The sequence below is a fragment of the Vigna umbellata genome, chromosome 8 (genome assembly GCF_029865625.1).
Source record: "Vigna umbellata cultivar VRB3 chromosome 8, Vumbellata_1.0, whole genome shotgun sequence".
Classification (NCBI taxonomy): domain Eukaryota; kingdom Viridiplantae; phylum Streptophyta; class Magnoliopsida; order Fabales; family Fabaceae; genus Vigna; species Vigna umbellata.
Window position 1 is genome coordinate 41,513,034 of NC_142172.1, and position 15,974 is coordinate 41,529,007.

A 15,974-nucleotide genomic window follows, 5' to 3' on the forward strand; every position below is an offset into this window, starting at 1 on the left:
CCAACTCATCCAATTTGAATTTATGGTATGTCACCTAATTTTATTCTTTTACTGTTTTTGGATTATATTTATAATTTAAGATAATTTTGGATTATTTTTTATTTATTTTGAATTGTCTTTTAAATTTAACATTATTTTAGATTAAAATTTATTTAGTTTTGAATTAGAAAAAATTGTTATTTTTCTTTAGAATTGAAAAAATAAAATTGTTATTATATGAGTTAGTGAGTTAACCCGTTTAAACCACCAACCCATGGTGAATTGAGTCGGGTTAGATTGGTTCACTAAGTGAGTCGGGTTAGATTGGTTCACTAAGTGAGTCGGGTTATGTTGGTTCACCAAGTGATCAACCTGTGGTGGACTGGATTGAGTTAAGCTGAGTGACCCGTTTTGATAGTACTACTTTTCATGTAATTAAGTGTAAAATTATAACTAAGTAAATAATGATACATTTAATTTAGGTATAATATTATTTATAAAATTAATTATGCTAATAACATTTGATGATTTTCTTATATATAGTTAGATATATTATGTAAAAGACTCAAACAAATATTCTAAAGGTTCCAAGTTTCAAATTCAAGATATTCAAATCTTTCTCTTTAGCCGGATAAAGATTGTGTTTTTAGAGAACATTAAGTTAGTTAAACACATTAACAAATAATAAATATAGTAATTAATCAACATAAACAAATTATTTCATATTTTTTATGGGTTTTTTACTTACCGGTCCATTTGACTAAATATAAGGTGAAAGAGAAAATATAAAACCGAGAATTGTAAATTTAAAGTTGAAAAAAATGATATAATATGATAGTGTAACTTATGAAAAGGAAAAAATATTTTCACAGTTTTTTTTTATAATATTTTAATATAATGTATAAATTATATTTTTAAAGGTTCATTATTTATTTGTTATTTTATTAACCTATGAGAAAATCACATCTATTTCTAAAACAGAATATGTGCTAACATATTCCCATGTAAAGAGGAGTGAAAAATATATTGGTAAAATCTATAATTTTAAAGTAATCTGAATACTATTAAGTTGACCGTAAGTAGTATTTGCACTGCATTGAAGCTGCGAATAGCTTAGGTTGGGGATTTTGTGTAGAAGTGCTTCTCCTCGTGAGGAACGTGAATACACCTTGAGTTGACACGTCGAAGGAAGAACTGGGTTGGAAAAGGGTTTGAACTTTAGGTTTACCAAATGTTCTGTGTGTTCTGATGACTGGTGGGTCTGCGTGCCAACTGTTTTTTCGTTTCAAAACCTTTCGACTACTAATTTTCTCCTTCGCTCGTTGAAGGCCCACTTCCCACGTGTTAGCATGCATGCCTGCGCTTTATTTCAACAGTTCAGTACTCGATTCTCTGGAACCGTCTGTTTCTGCTGCTCCTTCTGTTTGCAAGAAGTAATGGGTTGAGAAACTCTGATTCTGATGATGGGTAGTAATGAGATTCAATGCTTGACCCAAGAAGTGTCGGAAGGGGTTCTTGATGGTCGGCAGAAGAACGATCTCAAGAAAATGGAGATAATAAAGTCACAGGGTGAGGATGAGAAGATTGGTGGAGCTTCTTCTGAGGACGACGAGTCGGTGCAAGTTTCTTCTTCATCAAGAAGAGGTTTGTGCTCAATACTTCTGTCCAATTCAGTTTCTTCTGTTAAGCAATTGATTGTTATTACTGTGAAATAGGAACTGCTTTAGATATGTTGTGCGGTGGGAATAGTGAAGGCGTCTTCAGTGTATTAAGTATGTTATTGCCTTACTGCTTTCAGTTATTGTCAGATGACTGCATTTTTTGTTTGGCCTATTTTTTTTTACCCCCTTTTGAGCATGTGGGCGTAGGTTTATTTTGCTCTGGGATTTAACTGGAGGGAAGTTAGCTCCAGCAGCACTTTATAATTCAATAAAATCTTGTGAATTTAGTTGCCATGTTTTCTTGAATGGGGAAGGAAGAAGGGAGGATTCTTGTGTAGATAATAAATATGTCCTACCTCTACAAAATTAATGCCTTGGAGAAAAAGAAATGTTACTTCATTGGACCTCTTCAAAAGCTTTTATGTGGCTGCTGTTGTTTCTTGAGTCTAAATTACTTGCCTTCCGTGTAAGGCCCTATCCAATCCAGATGACTCTTTCATATTTATGATATATGGAGTTTCCATTGTATTTTAGTTTCTGTCAGATTCCCAAGCACAGATAGTTACGAGTTAGTTACAGCAAATAGTTAGTTAGTTAGTTGGTTAGAGAGTGTGGAAAGAGAGGGTTAGAAATGAGTGGTATATTTCCTTTTGTATCAATTGAAAACTGCATTAGCTTTGTAATAGAAAGGGGAAACTCTTTGTTAAAGAGATCTTTCTCTTTGTTCTGTTCATTTTCGGTCAGGAAATAAAATAATTCTTTCTCTTTTTTGTTGTGTTTTGGGCTCCAAACAGTTTCACAGGTTTAAATCTAAAAATCCAAATTTTAGCTTTATTTCCTTTGAAGATAATTGTCTGCTCACTGCCTACCTTGGTCACAAATGCTATCGGTCTTGTCCTAATGGACTGCTCTTTCTAATTGCTTCGGTTGGATGATTAATTTTTCTGCCTTGTATGTCCCATTATGTGTGTGAAGGTTTGGAACATTGCATCACAGCCCCTGTTGGAGCTGAAAGGAACCCACTTATAGTTGATGACAAGTTTATGATTTCTAGATCAATGACAGAAAAGAGTGGATTCCCTAAGCGAGACACAATATTGGACAGGCTGTCTGAGAGGGCGAAGGTATTGCAAGTATTACTATATGTGAATGATCTTAAATTTCAAACTTGTGTTTGCATATTTTTATTCTAGTTGGATTAAGTTTCACCCAAAAGTTGATATAAATATTTGTTTACTGTTCATTTTAACCTTGTTTGAAAGATGCAATGCAAATCTCAAAAGTAGTTCTATTAGTTCTTGTGTGCTAGATATATCTTGTGATTTCTTGACACATGATTGGTATTTGAAAAATATGGGTACACTGTCTTTGTACATTTGTTCTTGAAATGGTTCTGTATTAGTCAATTATGTGTCATATTTTCTACATTATTTGCATCTTCATGAACCTTTCTTGTTTTTCTACTCAGCAACTGATTACTAACTTAGTGAAGATACAAAATGATGGAACTGTTGAAGTTGATCTTGAAAGGAGTGCATCTGTTGCTCCAGAATTGTTAGAGCTCCAATCTTTTGAAGAGTCAACAGTGAGTGGAGGTTTTGGTTCAGAATCAAAAAAATTTGTTCCACGGTTACAAATTGTCATACTTGTGGTTGGAACAAGAGGTGACGTACAACCTTTTGTGGCCATAGCAAAGAGACTTCAGGCATGTTTGGATATTTCCATTCAATTCATTTTGATGCACACAGCACGTGAGAATTTCCATTAAATCATCATAACCTTTGTTATTGCTTTCTTGCCTTTTGTATGGTGTAGGACTCCATGATATCTTCATATTTGCTTCAATGTGAGCCTAAAATGTGACATTACTTTTCGTGGAAATCACATCATATAATATTTCCTTTTATTTGTTTTGTTCTGAAAGGCTTTGTAACAATTTACGAATTAATATATTATCATCTTGCTAACTTATCATATTGGCTTTGGTGATTAGAACTTGTCATTGAAATTCTAGATTAGATTTCTTATATTTGGGAAGGAATTATTCTGGTCTCATTCACTTTGAGTTTAAAATCCCTAGGTTTTTCCAAGTTATCTGATTACTGTTAGATGATTTGCTTTGCTGATCTATCTGAAAATATGCAATGACGTGGTTTTTAACTATTGATGTATCTTTCGTCCCAACAGTCAGTTTTGTTGCATTTATTCTTTCTTTCATAGATGAACTAATATTTACTTGCAGGAGTATGGTCATCATGTTAGGCTGGCAACTCATGCTAATTTCAAAACATTTGTAAAGTCAGCTGGAGTAGATTTCTATCCTCTGGGTGGTGATCCTCGTATTTTGGCAGGATGTAAGAGGTCCCTCTTTAATATGAAGTCATTTATTCTCAGTCTACTTGTACTTTTTATAATACTTATCAGGTAGCTGTATGGAAGACCTTGCTTTTATACTTCAAGTTGTTAATATATGATACATTATCTAAATTTTCAAGTGTTAAGCTCAACAATGCAAAATAGATACTCTAACGTATCTTGCTTGCCTATAACTGTATATGAACCTAAAGCATATCTAAAATCGATAAGGATGTATTACGAATGCTAGCTATAATAACTACCAAGGAAAGAAAATATAAGTTTTTGGATCAGGGATTTTGAAAGCAAATCTAGCATCTTAAATAACCAATTTAAGTGTAAGGTAAGAAGTTAAGAGATTTGATAGAACTGAATAAAATTCAAACCTAACAAAAATATTTCCTTTTAAAATCTTCAATAGAAAAAGTCACAGGTTTGATCTCTCTTTTAATACAGTTAATTCATATACAACAATTATTTTCCTCATTGTCATATGAAATAGCAAACCTTAAGGTAATTAAATTTTTTTAAAAATATTCTCATTTCATTCTCAAATGGCTAAGCATATGCAAAAAGGTTCACTGATTTCTCCATTGCAGATCAAGCTAACTTAGGCAATGATAAGCATCCAAGCACTAGCTGAACCCATCTTTAAAATCTAAGAGGGAAGAACTAAACACTTAATTACTACACCTGATATCATATACTACTCAATATGGGACTTAGGCACCCCATAGTACCCAAATCACTTTCAGGCAATGACTATGGTCTTTCAAGCTTCAGCTCCGTTCTCCTCATGGTTTAGTCTCTCCTATTTTTGCTTTGCAAAATGCTGAAACAATGTGTATTTTTGTTTTAATCTTATTCTGCTGTTACTCATAATCATTATATACTGATATACTAAATGAGATATTTAAATAATAGATATGGCTAGGAATAAAGGTTTAATCCCTTCTGGACCGGCCGAAATATCTGTCCAAAGAAAGCAGCTGAAGGCAATCATTGATTCCATTCCTCCAGCATGCACAGCACCTGATATGGAAACTGGTGTTTCTTTCAGAGCTCAGTCTATTATTGCCAATCCTCCTGCCTATGGTAAGTGGTTAGGACTTGAGAGATTATTGTATCTTGTATTTCTCCATTTCACATCTTATGATTTATTTGTTTTAAGGTTTTATTATCTTTAGTTCTTTTATTGAAACACAATAACCATACAAGATGTGATCTGCATATATGACAATAGGTGATTCTATGTTTAACCTATAGACTAGTCTCTGTGCCTGTTCAATAGGGCATACTTCTGCTACGTGGATGACAGTTTGACAATATTCACGGTCTTCATACAGTAATTTTATGTTACTAGACCCTTTTTTTTCTAAATGCTAAAAAAAATATTACTAAACCTTTTACAAATTGAGGACCCTGATATTTTAGTCAGACATGGCTACTTGGTATTGACAGGTTGAAATGCATCAGCATTTTGCACATGTACATGCAATTAATTTTAAATGCTCATAAACATAATGTGGGGTTGAACTTATCATCAGGAGCATAAACTGAAAAGTAGAAGTCGAAATAAAGAAAAATTAAGCTATTTCAGTTTTTTCTTTAAATACTTGTTATGTGAATATCACACTCCAATTTATAAAAAAAAGTGTTAACCATGTACTGGAAAAAGGAAAAAATATATGTATAGAAAGAACAGTTGGAATACAAGAGTAACTACCGACATTGAAATATGAAATTCAGGGGCTTTTCACATTCAAAGCCTGAAGAATAATGGATCTTCGTTAGAATATGTGTACTAAGTCCATAAAAATGTTGTTGAATTCTGTAATTTTTAAGAAAATAAGATTGTTTTTCATTTTAGGAATATTTTTGTTTGTTTACGACTTCAATATCTGCAAATTTGCCTGTACTGTATCTCGTGATCCCTGTTTGCAGGACATGTACACGTTGCTGAAGCCCTTGGGGTGCCCCTCCATATCTTCTTCACAATGCCTTGGACGTGAGTTTTTATTGTTATATAAGCTGTCACTTCATATCAGAAAGAGAAAGTTTCATAACATGATATGGATACTTTTCTAATTCTTGAATTGATTTTTATTGATCAAGTAGTACAGTAGTGTTTTAATTAAAATCAGTGACAACTGTATTTTCAAATATTCAGATAAATGCAACATTCTTATAGCATCATTTCTTAGTGCTTTCTTTAAATATTTGAGGTCACTTAAATAACTTTTGAATATGCAGACCAACATATCAGTTCCCCCACCCTTTGGTACGTGTTCCTCAAAGTGCTGGTTATTGGGTATGTCCGTTGCTGACACAATATATACTCTGATTTTGATAATTTTATAAATATTTGCTGGACTACCTCACGACCAACATGCCTGTTTCAATGTTTGCTTGCCATCTCCAGCTGTCCTATATAATTGTAGATCTGCTGATATGGTGGGGAATGCGAAGAATTATCAATAACTTCAGGAAATCGACATTGAAGCTTGCTCCTATTGCTTACTTCAGTATGTACCGTGGATCAATATCTCATTTACCGACTAGCTATATGTGGAGTCCTCATGTTGTTCCAAAACCAAATGGTATGCACTATGATTACAGTATTATCTGATGACCTCGTCATACTTTCTTTTTGAATGAGCAATCATTTTAAGTAATTGAAGTAGCAAATAGATAGCCGTTTCCAGAGAACTGAAAACACAGTAACTGTTGACTTGGATTGTGAATCTATATTATGAAGTTATTTATTGAAATTAATTACTGAATGAGTTTATTATATAATATATGAATTTATAAAGGACGACCTTTGTAAGTGCTTGGGTTCCAATCGGATTTCAATCAATTTTTGTCCAAGTTTAAGCATTAAAATGATTTCACATGTATCAAGCGTACACTATAAAGTACAGTATACATTTTATGTTAATAATACTATTATTTGTAAATGTTAGAGATAAAAATCATTGACCGGCCTCCACTTAACATCTTTAGCCTCTTGAAGAAATTATTCTTGACAGTAATTACTAGAGCCACCTTACATGATTGGTAGACATTTTTTGGTCGGAGTCCCAAATTTATTACTTGTAGCACTAATAACATTTTATAAATGTGCAGACTGGGGCCCTTTAGTTGACGTTGTTGGTTATTGTTTCTTGAACCTTGCATCAAAGTATCAACCTCGGGAAGATTTTGTCCAATGGATTAAAAAAGGGCCACCTCCTTTGTATTTTGGGTTTGGGAGCATGGTATGGTAATTTCACTTGAATTATAAGTCATTATTTTCATGAATTATATCTAATAATGAACATCATCTGAAAAACAATAGAGTAAATTGCCAATTTAATGGTAGCTTGATGTCTATTCCCTAGTTTAACAAAAACTCATAAGTTTTTAAAATATTTTAGAATATCATTTAAGTTTCTAAAGTTAACTCCTTTTTTCTCCATTTTGGCTCTTAAACATTTATTAATATATCACTTAGGTCCCTGGACTGGGGACCAAAAATGAAAAAAAAAAGATTAATTTTAGGGACTTAAGTGAAAGCTTAAAGTTTCAAAGATAGATTAGAATTATTTTTAGTTTGATGGACTAATATGACAGAGAGAAACAATTTCAAGGACTAAATTGGTCGTTTATTCTTGACTTTTCTGTTCGGATAGATGGGATGTAGAAATGAATGGAAAGTGAGGTGGTTTGGTTTAATGGAAAGATAGTGAATTTTATTGGTATATGTTGTCTTTTAGTATCATGTCAAAATTGCCCTTAAGTATATTTTAAAAAATATAAACATTTTCTGTTAAAAAATTAGTTGAGAAACTGAAAATAAATTATTTGTTAGAGATATTATTTATTAATTGCCAATAATAATTGTAAAAAATTAAAGAAAAACTATATAGATAGAATTATTTTAAAAAACCAAATGTTGAACTAAAAGGTAAAATTTGTAATTTATCCAACCATCCCCCAGAAATCCTTCACTTTCTTCACATCTCATACAATTTGCTCAATCAAATTTCCATATAAATCATCTCATATCACCTATATCAAACACAATTCTAATAAGTCAATTCTACAATCCTAAATTCTAATTACCCTAACCAAATTATGCATTATACATACGTGGAGGATGAAAATTTTTCTTTAAGTAAATGAAACGTGATGTTTCATGCAAGGATTTTTAGGTTACTTTTTCCTTCAAAGCGTGACACATTTGATGCCTTACAATGTACAATCTATTTTTGTACATCGCCTTTGGATTGTGTCTTAGCCTTGGTTAGTCATTAGATAATCTTTTCTCAATCACACATTGGGCAGAATCCTCAAGATCCTCGATATTCATATTAAATGGAGGCTGAATTCTTGAATTCCTCTGATCGCCATACAGGGAAACAATACCAAGACAAGTAACCCAAACTAGTGGATCAAAAAGTTGTAATCTGGAATTGAACAAAATGTTCTTCTCCAATCTTCTAACAGGATACCGAGAGACTCTAATAACTAAATCTTATTCTCAAACAATGTTATTAAATGGTGTCCACGGTGGCACCATTGGGAATGACAGTGATGTGGCGGGCTTTGAGTTGTGGCTGCTCTTCGCAAGGTGCCTAAAAATGCAAAAAAATTAGTTAAATATTAACAACAATTAAATTATAGTTAATCCCTAAATACTGTTTTTTAATATTGATTAAAAAACTTGAGTGCAAGTATTTAATATTTAATTTTTTTAATTACCATAAATACCGATATCCCCAATCATAAATCCTAATTCCTAGTCTCTCGTGTAAAAGAGCACTATTCCTTGAGCTTATAAGATTAATTCGTTTGGTGTGTATAGAAAATATGAGCACTTATTATGATTCTGACCTTTCTGAACTAGTAGATCCACAGATGTGACTCTGGTCAAGATAATTTTCTTTAATTGTTTTCTTGACCATCCATAAATTGGGGTACACTTTGATTGTACATGTCATATAAAGAAGCGTTATAGTTATCATAGAACCAACGCAAATGTATCATTGGCATATTTTCATCAACTTATAAAATGTCAAGTTCATGAGTTTATAAGCAAAATTTTGAAATCCTCTAAAACAGTGTGATTTTCTTTTTAAGCCTCTTGAAGATCCCAAAGGAACAACAGATGTTATATTGGAGGTACTAAGAGATACGGAACAGCGGGGAATTATTGACCGGGGTTGGGGCAATCTAGGGAATTGTGAGTATTTCATTCCAATTTTGCTTTGCACCTAGTTGGTATTTTTTTTTTCAAAATACTTACTGCATTTGTGGAAGTTATAATTAATTTTTGGTTTCATGTTTTATTTGTTTGTGTCAATGCCAATGAATGAGTGAGATGTGTGTCGTATTACCCAGTTTTATGACCTCCTGCAAGTCGTCCAAACCCCTCCCCACTAACCCCTTTCAAATGGTGATGTGTTTTGTTAAACTTAGTTCTATCTGGTTTTTACGAATTTGTACATGAATATGCCTGAGAAGGTTACATTTTTTAGTTGTATAATAGATTTTCTCATTCTGCCATGTCACTATTTTCTTTTAAGATTAAAAGTTATCTTCTGATAATTATTTTTATAACATGTGATTCTACAAACTGAAGAGGTCTATTTCCAACCTTAAGAAGGGTATATAAAAATAGCTTGATATGAAATATTATAAAAGTTATTCCCATTTGTAAGAAGAGTTATTTGTTTTTCACTCATGTTCTGGTTGGCATACATAATTTTGTTTTATAGGAGCTAAGTTCCTCTTTGATGGAGAAGAGAAAAAATAAGGTGAACGAAATAAAAATGATGGAAATAAGTGAAAAATAAAATGGAAATTAAAGCTGTTTGGTTGAAGAGAAATAAGAAATATATAAAAGAAGAGATGGAAATTATTGAAAATAGTGTGAAATGGTATAGTGGGTCCCTCTATTTTAAAACTTCTACTTTTTCACACTAATCAACACAAATTAATTTCATCGTCTCTGCTTCTTCCGTTTCTTCTCAACTGCAAAGATCACAAAACATAAAGGATGAGTGAACTACAAAGATCACCATATAAATGTTTTTCCTAAAATATTATATAATAATTTTTAAGAAGGATGAGCAGAATAATGCCAATATCATACTGCCAATTGGCAAATAACCTAGACATTAAATACTTCAGTTTATTTTCATATGCTTTAACGTCTAACCCCTTAGATATGTTTCTATATGTTTTGGCCGCTATTGTATTTAAGACTAAGACATGCCTCAAAATTTTCTTTAATATTATGAACTTTGTCCATTAATCACTTCATTCTGTGAGAACTTTCGGTTGAATTGTTTGCTGTTCGTTGGCCTTAACTTCGAAGAATGGATACCTTTTCTCGTGACATGTTTTGTGATATGCTTTGAGAAAATTATATATTTTGTTTCAATTCATTTTAAGTAGTTTCATTTGCATTTTGTTTTCCATCATGCAGTGACAGAACTTTCTGACAACGTTTTCCTTCTGGAGGAATGCCCTCACGATTGGCTGTTTCCTCAATGTTCTGCTGTGGTGAGTTCGAATTTATCTTTTCTTGTGGGTTTTCTTGGAGGTGGTTTACTCAATGCTAGTAGTTTAAGCCTTTTTTACTTTGATTCTTAATTTAACAATAGAAGTTTTACTGCGATAAGTTTGCAAAGAAAAAAACTTAGAGAAACAGGGGGGGTAGGGAGAGGGGTTGGTGGAGAATATTTTGGCATGCTATTAACTGGAATATATTTTGGCACAAATTTGCAGGTGCATCATGGCGGAGCGGGAACCACCGCTACAGGATTAAAAGCTGGGGTAATCAATGTTCATTAGTATCTTCTTAGATATTTTTCTTTTGAATTTCATAGAATTTAATGACAACATATTTCTGGTGCTTTTAAAATTAAAATAAAGAACAGTTTTTGCTTCCTTTTTTTGTTTTAATTTGAGTACTATACTTGCAGTGTCCAACAACCATAGTTCCATTCTTTGGAGATCAATTCTTTTGGGGAGAGAGAATATATCAGAAAGAATTGGGACCCGCTCCAATCCCAATATCTGAGCTCAACGTTGAGAATTTATCAAATGCCATTAGATTCATGCTCCAACCAGAGGTGACATTAAATTCCTTCTTTTATACTTCCAAAGAACAAGGTTTTTAAAAATAAAAAATCTAGGCCCACCTTTTTGTTTCCTCCAGCATACTTAAGAAACATAATATAATACTGGTGCCATTCAAGCAAAATCATGGGGTCCTGGTTTAGCTAATAATAATATTGATAGTTAGTGGATAATAAATATTCAGGTGAAGTCTCGGGCAATGGAAATTGCTAGGTTGATTGAGAATGAAGATGGTGTTGCTGCTGCGGTTGATGCATTCCATCGACATCTGCCCGATGAGTTACCGCTGCCAACTCCATCTCTGGTGGAGGATGAAGACTTGAATCCTTTACAGTGGTTTTTTCTCCGACTTGGAAGGTTTTGTTGTGCTCCTTGTGGTGGTGTGTAGCTTTTGTGCATTGATTGCTTTTTCATTTTCACTGATTCATAATAGAATTACATTTTGTAGGCTGCATAGTGTTTTTTCTTTAGTATTCCATTCATTTTGTAAAGTGTCTACTCTGAGGGTTTGCTAACATTTAGTATTCATGTATTATGTATATTTCATATCCTCCCCAAGTATAGGTTCTGTCATTAGTGATAGATACGGGATATAAAGAGCTGGGTAAAAACATAATTCATGTAGCGGTTGATCCAAATACTATGCTTCTGTATGATTCCAAATTTGATTGTTGATAATAATATCATACAGGGATTTTGTGTAGGTTGCCTTCATTTTTTTCTCCAGGTAATTAATTATTTGCTTTTAAAAGGTGGGATATGCAAATATTTTCTGTTGTATAGATGTTTTCATCACTGATCCAAATATCAGGGTAGTGACAAAAGAATAAAGTGCATTATGGTAGGATTATTTGCCCAGCCATCGATTATAGTAACTTCCATAATCTCATTCTGAAAAAATTCTAAGCCTGTCACTGAACCTGTTTCTTTCCCCAATTGACATCGTTGCATGAACTTTTAGGATTTGACTATATAGTTGTTATAATGCTAACCATCTTTTTCTCCTTTTCTACCGTTGCTGTCGGTTTGGTTTCCGATGAAACGGTGGTGGCTTAAGGAATCTTTGGTGCTTAAATTAGTTTCCATGCAAACTAAGGTAATAAATGATTTGATTTTAATATATGCATGATCGAATTTTATCTTGTATGTATGATTTGGACTGAAGAGTTTCTTACTCTCCTTACACGTTATTTTTGTTATTAACAAAGTATTTATCTTCCATTCACTTTAATGCACTTTTATCTATGTGCTTGACTCGCTTGATTATATATTTCTTCTAATCTATCCTCTTTTATTTTTATTAGTTTTTTTAAAAAATTGAATAGTTTTTTAAGAAAGTATGAATAAAATGACATTATGTCAATATTTAACTTGTTCATTGTAAACCTGAAATATAATTTAGATATTGAAAGATTTTATTGTGATATATTTATATATTAAAGGGTGAAATATGTTTTTAGTTCCTAAACTATCAAGCGGATTTGTTTTTAATCCCTCTTTTAAAGTAAGCTACATTTTAGTCCATATCCTTAAAGAAACCACAATTTTTTGTCATCTGAAACCAACGGCGTTAAAAAGGAACCGAGTTGGCTAACGGTGGAGTGCTGTGTCAATTTATTTTTCTGACACAGTTAATCTTCCCAGCTTTTCTCCCTTCCCTAACGAGGCTCCTGCCGTTAGCGAGAGCATGTTCAGGCGGACCAAGATGCTTCTTAACGATACCTTCGATGAGGCGCACGACGGCGAGATCATGGCGGTCCTCGACGCCAGCGGTTCTGGAAAGTCAACACCGATCGATGCACTGGCGAACCGAATCACCAAGGGAAATCTAAAAGGCACGGTGGCACGCTGGAATCGCGTCTTCTGAAAGTGATCTCTGCGTATGTGATGCAAGAAGACTTGCTCTTCCCTATGCTCACTGTGGAAGAGACTTTGATGTTTTCAGCGAAATTCAGACTTTCGTGCACGCTCTCCAAGTTGAAGAAAAACACTCGTGTCCAAGCTCTCATCGAGAAGCCAGGTCTTCGGAATGCTGCGAAAACAGTCATCGACGACAAAGGTCACCGCGGAGAATCAGGCGGAGAGCGTCAAAGAGTTTCCATTGGCATCGACATTATCCACGACCCGATCCTGCTGTTCCTGGACAAGCCAACCTCGGGACTTGACTCCACCAACGCATTCTTGGTGGTGAAGGTTTTGCAGAGAATTGCACAGAGCGGAAGCATCGTGATCATGTCCATTCACCGTCACAGTTACTGTTTTGGCCCCCAATCTGCNGACCTAACTAGTCTTGATCTTTAGCCTGCTTAAGCCTCTTTCAAAGTTACGTTGTGTGATCAAGTAAAAAACAAATTTCAAATTATGTTGTGTTAAAGTAAAAAACAAATTTCAATACAGTATTTTTAGTTGAAGTTGTAAGTAGTGAAGAGAAAGTGAGGGAAAACCATAATAATAAGTTTATCAACACTCGTTTTTCAGACTGCGAAATGGAACTTTCCTCGCAACTACGGTGTGTTTGGAGAGATATGGACATGTTTAAGTCACGTTCAATATAACTCCAGGACAAACACACCACTGTTCCACCCACCCACCCACAATGTATATATATACACTTAAATAAATTTGAAAAAAGCATAAACTTTTGACATCTTAAAAGATGTGTAAATACCAACTATCATAATCACCTCTTCTAAATATCTGAACGTAAATATTAAACATATTTCTTTATATTTTCAATACGATAAAATTTTATCATATAAACATTATTTACTTTATTTTTACAACATTAATTAACGACAATATAATGAAAAAAATGAGTTAATCATTTAAAATGACACAAAAATCAAATCTGATGAAATGATTGACAGTTCAAACTCGATGAAGTATTTGTTAAAAAAGTTAAATGTACTTAAATGTGATAAGCACATTATAAAATTTCATTATAGGGCTAATAGCGACATGAAATAAGAATTACAACAGAAACGTAAACAGTTAATTTTATTGAAAGTGTTCATTATAGTTGTAATTTGTTTTCATTGTTAAAGAATATTTCCTAATTAAGTCTAATCCATTTTAGAAATTTGATAGACATTTTTTTCAAGTTTGTTTTTGTTTCATTTTAAGATGATTGTTATTAAATTTATTTTAAAATTATAATATTTCATTCATAAAGAAAAACTTATAAAATTTGAAGATTTCGTGAATAGTTTCATACAAAATCATTTATGTGAAAGTACATAACATTAAGAGAATACAACCATTTCATGAAAGCTTAAAATAAATTCAACGTAATAGTACGATAAAGTTCAATTGCAATAGATTGCAAATTGAATGTTACAGATTAGATTCCTTCTGGTGCTTCTCACTGAATTAAGGTCTCAATTACTTTTATCTCTATAAGTAAGCCGCTGCTTTTCTCCAGGCACGTACTCAATTGCTGCTTGATTCACTCTCTCGGAATTCTCTGCCTTGCTTGTTTCATCACTATATTCACCAATTCACAGTGAAATATATGTCAGAATTTGAAATTGTATTATAACTCAGTGCATAAGTATATGATTAACAGTTAATAGTTTGAAGTCCTAATTTCAATTTAAATGGTCTAAAAGTTAAAAGGGTTAATCTCCGACAATGTTGATTCAACATTGCATATATCAGTTTTGAAGAAATGTACCTGCTGCCTTTTGGAAATGTAACTGACAATATATGCAATGAAAAAAAAAAAAGCAATAGCCTATCTAAGTCATGTGAATATAACATTAAGCAAACCAATCTAAATGGTAAGATCTTTTAAAATGCAGTACCGTCCAATTCTAGCCCTCCTATGATTTTGTATGCCGTTCTTGTCGTTATTGAATGCGCTGGTAATCTGTTCACCGCGTACCTCCGCCTCAGCCATGTCTTGTCTTGCTCCCTCTGCATTATTGAATGCGTTTGATATACCTCTGGGTCTGCATAAAAAATTGAAAAAAATTGAAAAAAATTATTAATGAGGTAATTATAATTATACTATTGACTATATAACTCTTAGATTGATAATAGCAAGATCAACACGTCAACGAATGAGTTGAAGACAATTGAATACAATTAACTTCAATAAAAGTTAGTTAAATAGAAAATTAATTTTAATTTAGAAGGAATATGGAATATGTAATTTTGAATATACGTGAATTGATAGTTCTAAAAGCAATAAAGAAGAAGAAATGGGTTATCCATACCTTGTTATGTTATAAACGCATATCAACACACCCAAGCATAACACAACAAAGGCAAGACGGAATAGGACATCGAGCTCATCGGTTTGCATCTTAAATAATTAAACGAGAGTTAGTAGTAGACAGGTAAGAAGAATGATCCAATGTATGCATATTTATAGGATCCAGATTGGTGCACAAATGGAATTTCATGTTTCAATAAAAAAGTATTAAAAATCTGTTACCTTTTCTTTGAAAAGGGGAATTGGACATATAACAAGTCAAGTAGTAGTTGAATATAAAAATAAGGATAACGATGGTTTGATAATATTTTTTTAACAACATTTTAGCATTATTTATGTGTCATTCTGTGATTGGTTCTGTTTATGATTATTATTATTATTGATTGTGGAGTAATTTTGGACCAATCACATAATGATACGTAGATGATGTTAAAATGTTATAAAAAAATATTGTTTATCCTAAAAATAATAATGCTTGTATAAAAACATGATGTGTATAAACGTGACGAATAACAAAAATATATTTAAAATGAAACTTTGGTGAAGTTGAATGGGAAATTGGATTTTAGTAAACAACACACCCCAAAATAGTTATTGATGAAATGTAGGAATTTTATTCACAATTCCATAAC

General features: G+C 32.6%; 2 protein-coding genes and 1 pseudogene across 3 annotated transcripts; 2 read left to right on the plus strand and 1 right to left on the minus strand.

Moving 5' to 3' along the window:
• Window positions 1-1,070: 1,070 nt before the first annotated feature.
• LOC148194753 (sterol 3-beta-glucosyltransferase UGT80B1-like) lies at window positions 1,071-11,829 on the plus strand. Of its 2 annotated transcripts, XM_088096331.1 has the most exons (15): window positions 1,081-1,234; window positions 1,308-1,623; window positions 2,616-2,764; window positions 3,109-3,345; window positions 3,883-3,994; window positions 4,920-5,090; window positions 5,940-6,003; window positions 6,249-6,306; window positions 6,418-6,595; window positions 7,125-7,255; window positions 9,120-9,222; window positions 10,471-10,547; window positions 10,773-10,820; window positions 10,970-11,119; window positions 11,311-11,829. In XM_088096331.1, the coding sequence occupies exons 2-15, from the start codon at window positions 1,440-1,442 to the stop codon at window positions 11,512-11,514; spliced, it is 1,866 nt and encodes a 621-aa protein (XP_087952457.1). In that variant the 5' UTR covers window positions 1,081-1,234; window positions 1,308-1,439; the 3' UTR covers window positions 11,515-11,829. The 2 variants fall into 2 exon arrangements, with proteins under 2 accessions (XP_087952456.1, XP_087952457.1); XM_088096330.1 differs by having other exon boundaries at window positions 1,071-1,623.
• A 142-nt stretch (window positions 11,830-11,971) lies between these two features.
• LOC148194754 (ABC transporter G family member 1 pseudogene) lies at window positions 11,972-13,427 on the plus strand (annotated as a pseudogene).
• Window positions 13,428-14,293: 866 nt separating this feature from the next.
• Window positions 14,294-15,464, minus strand: LOC148194755 (uncharacterized). The gene is made up of 3 exons (XM_088095766.1): window positions 15,344-15,464; window positions 14,930-15,076; window positions 14,294-14,609 (listed from the first exon to the last, which is right to left on the minus strand). Exons 1-3 carry the CDS (start codon window positions 15,430-15,432, stop codon window positions 14,504-14,506), a joined length of 342 nt encoding a protein of 113 aa, XP_087951892.1. The 5' UTR covers window positions 15,433-15,464; the 3' UTR covers window positions 14,294-14,503.
• Window positions 15,465-15,974: the final 510 nt, after the last annotated feature.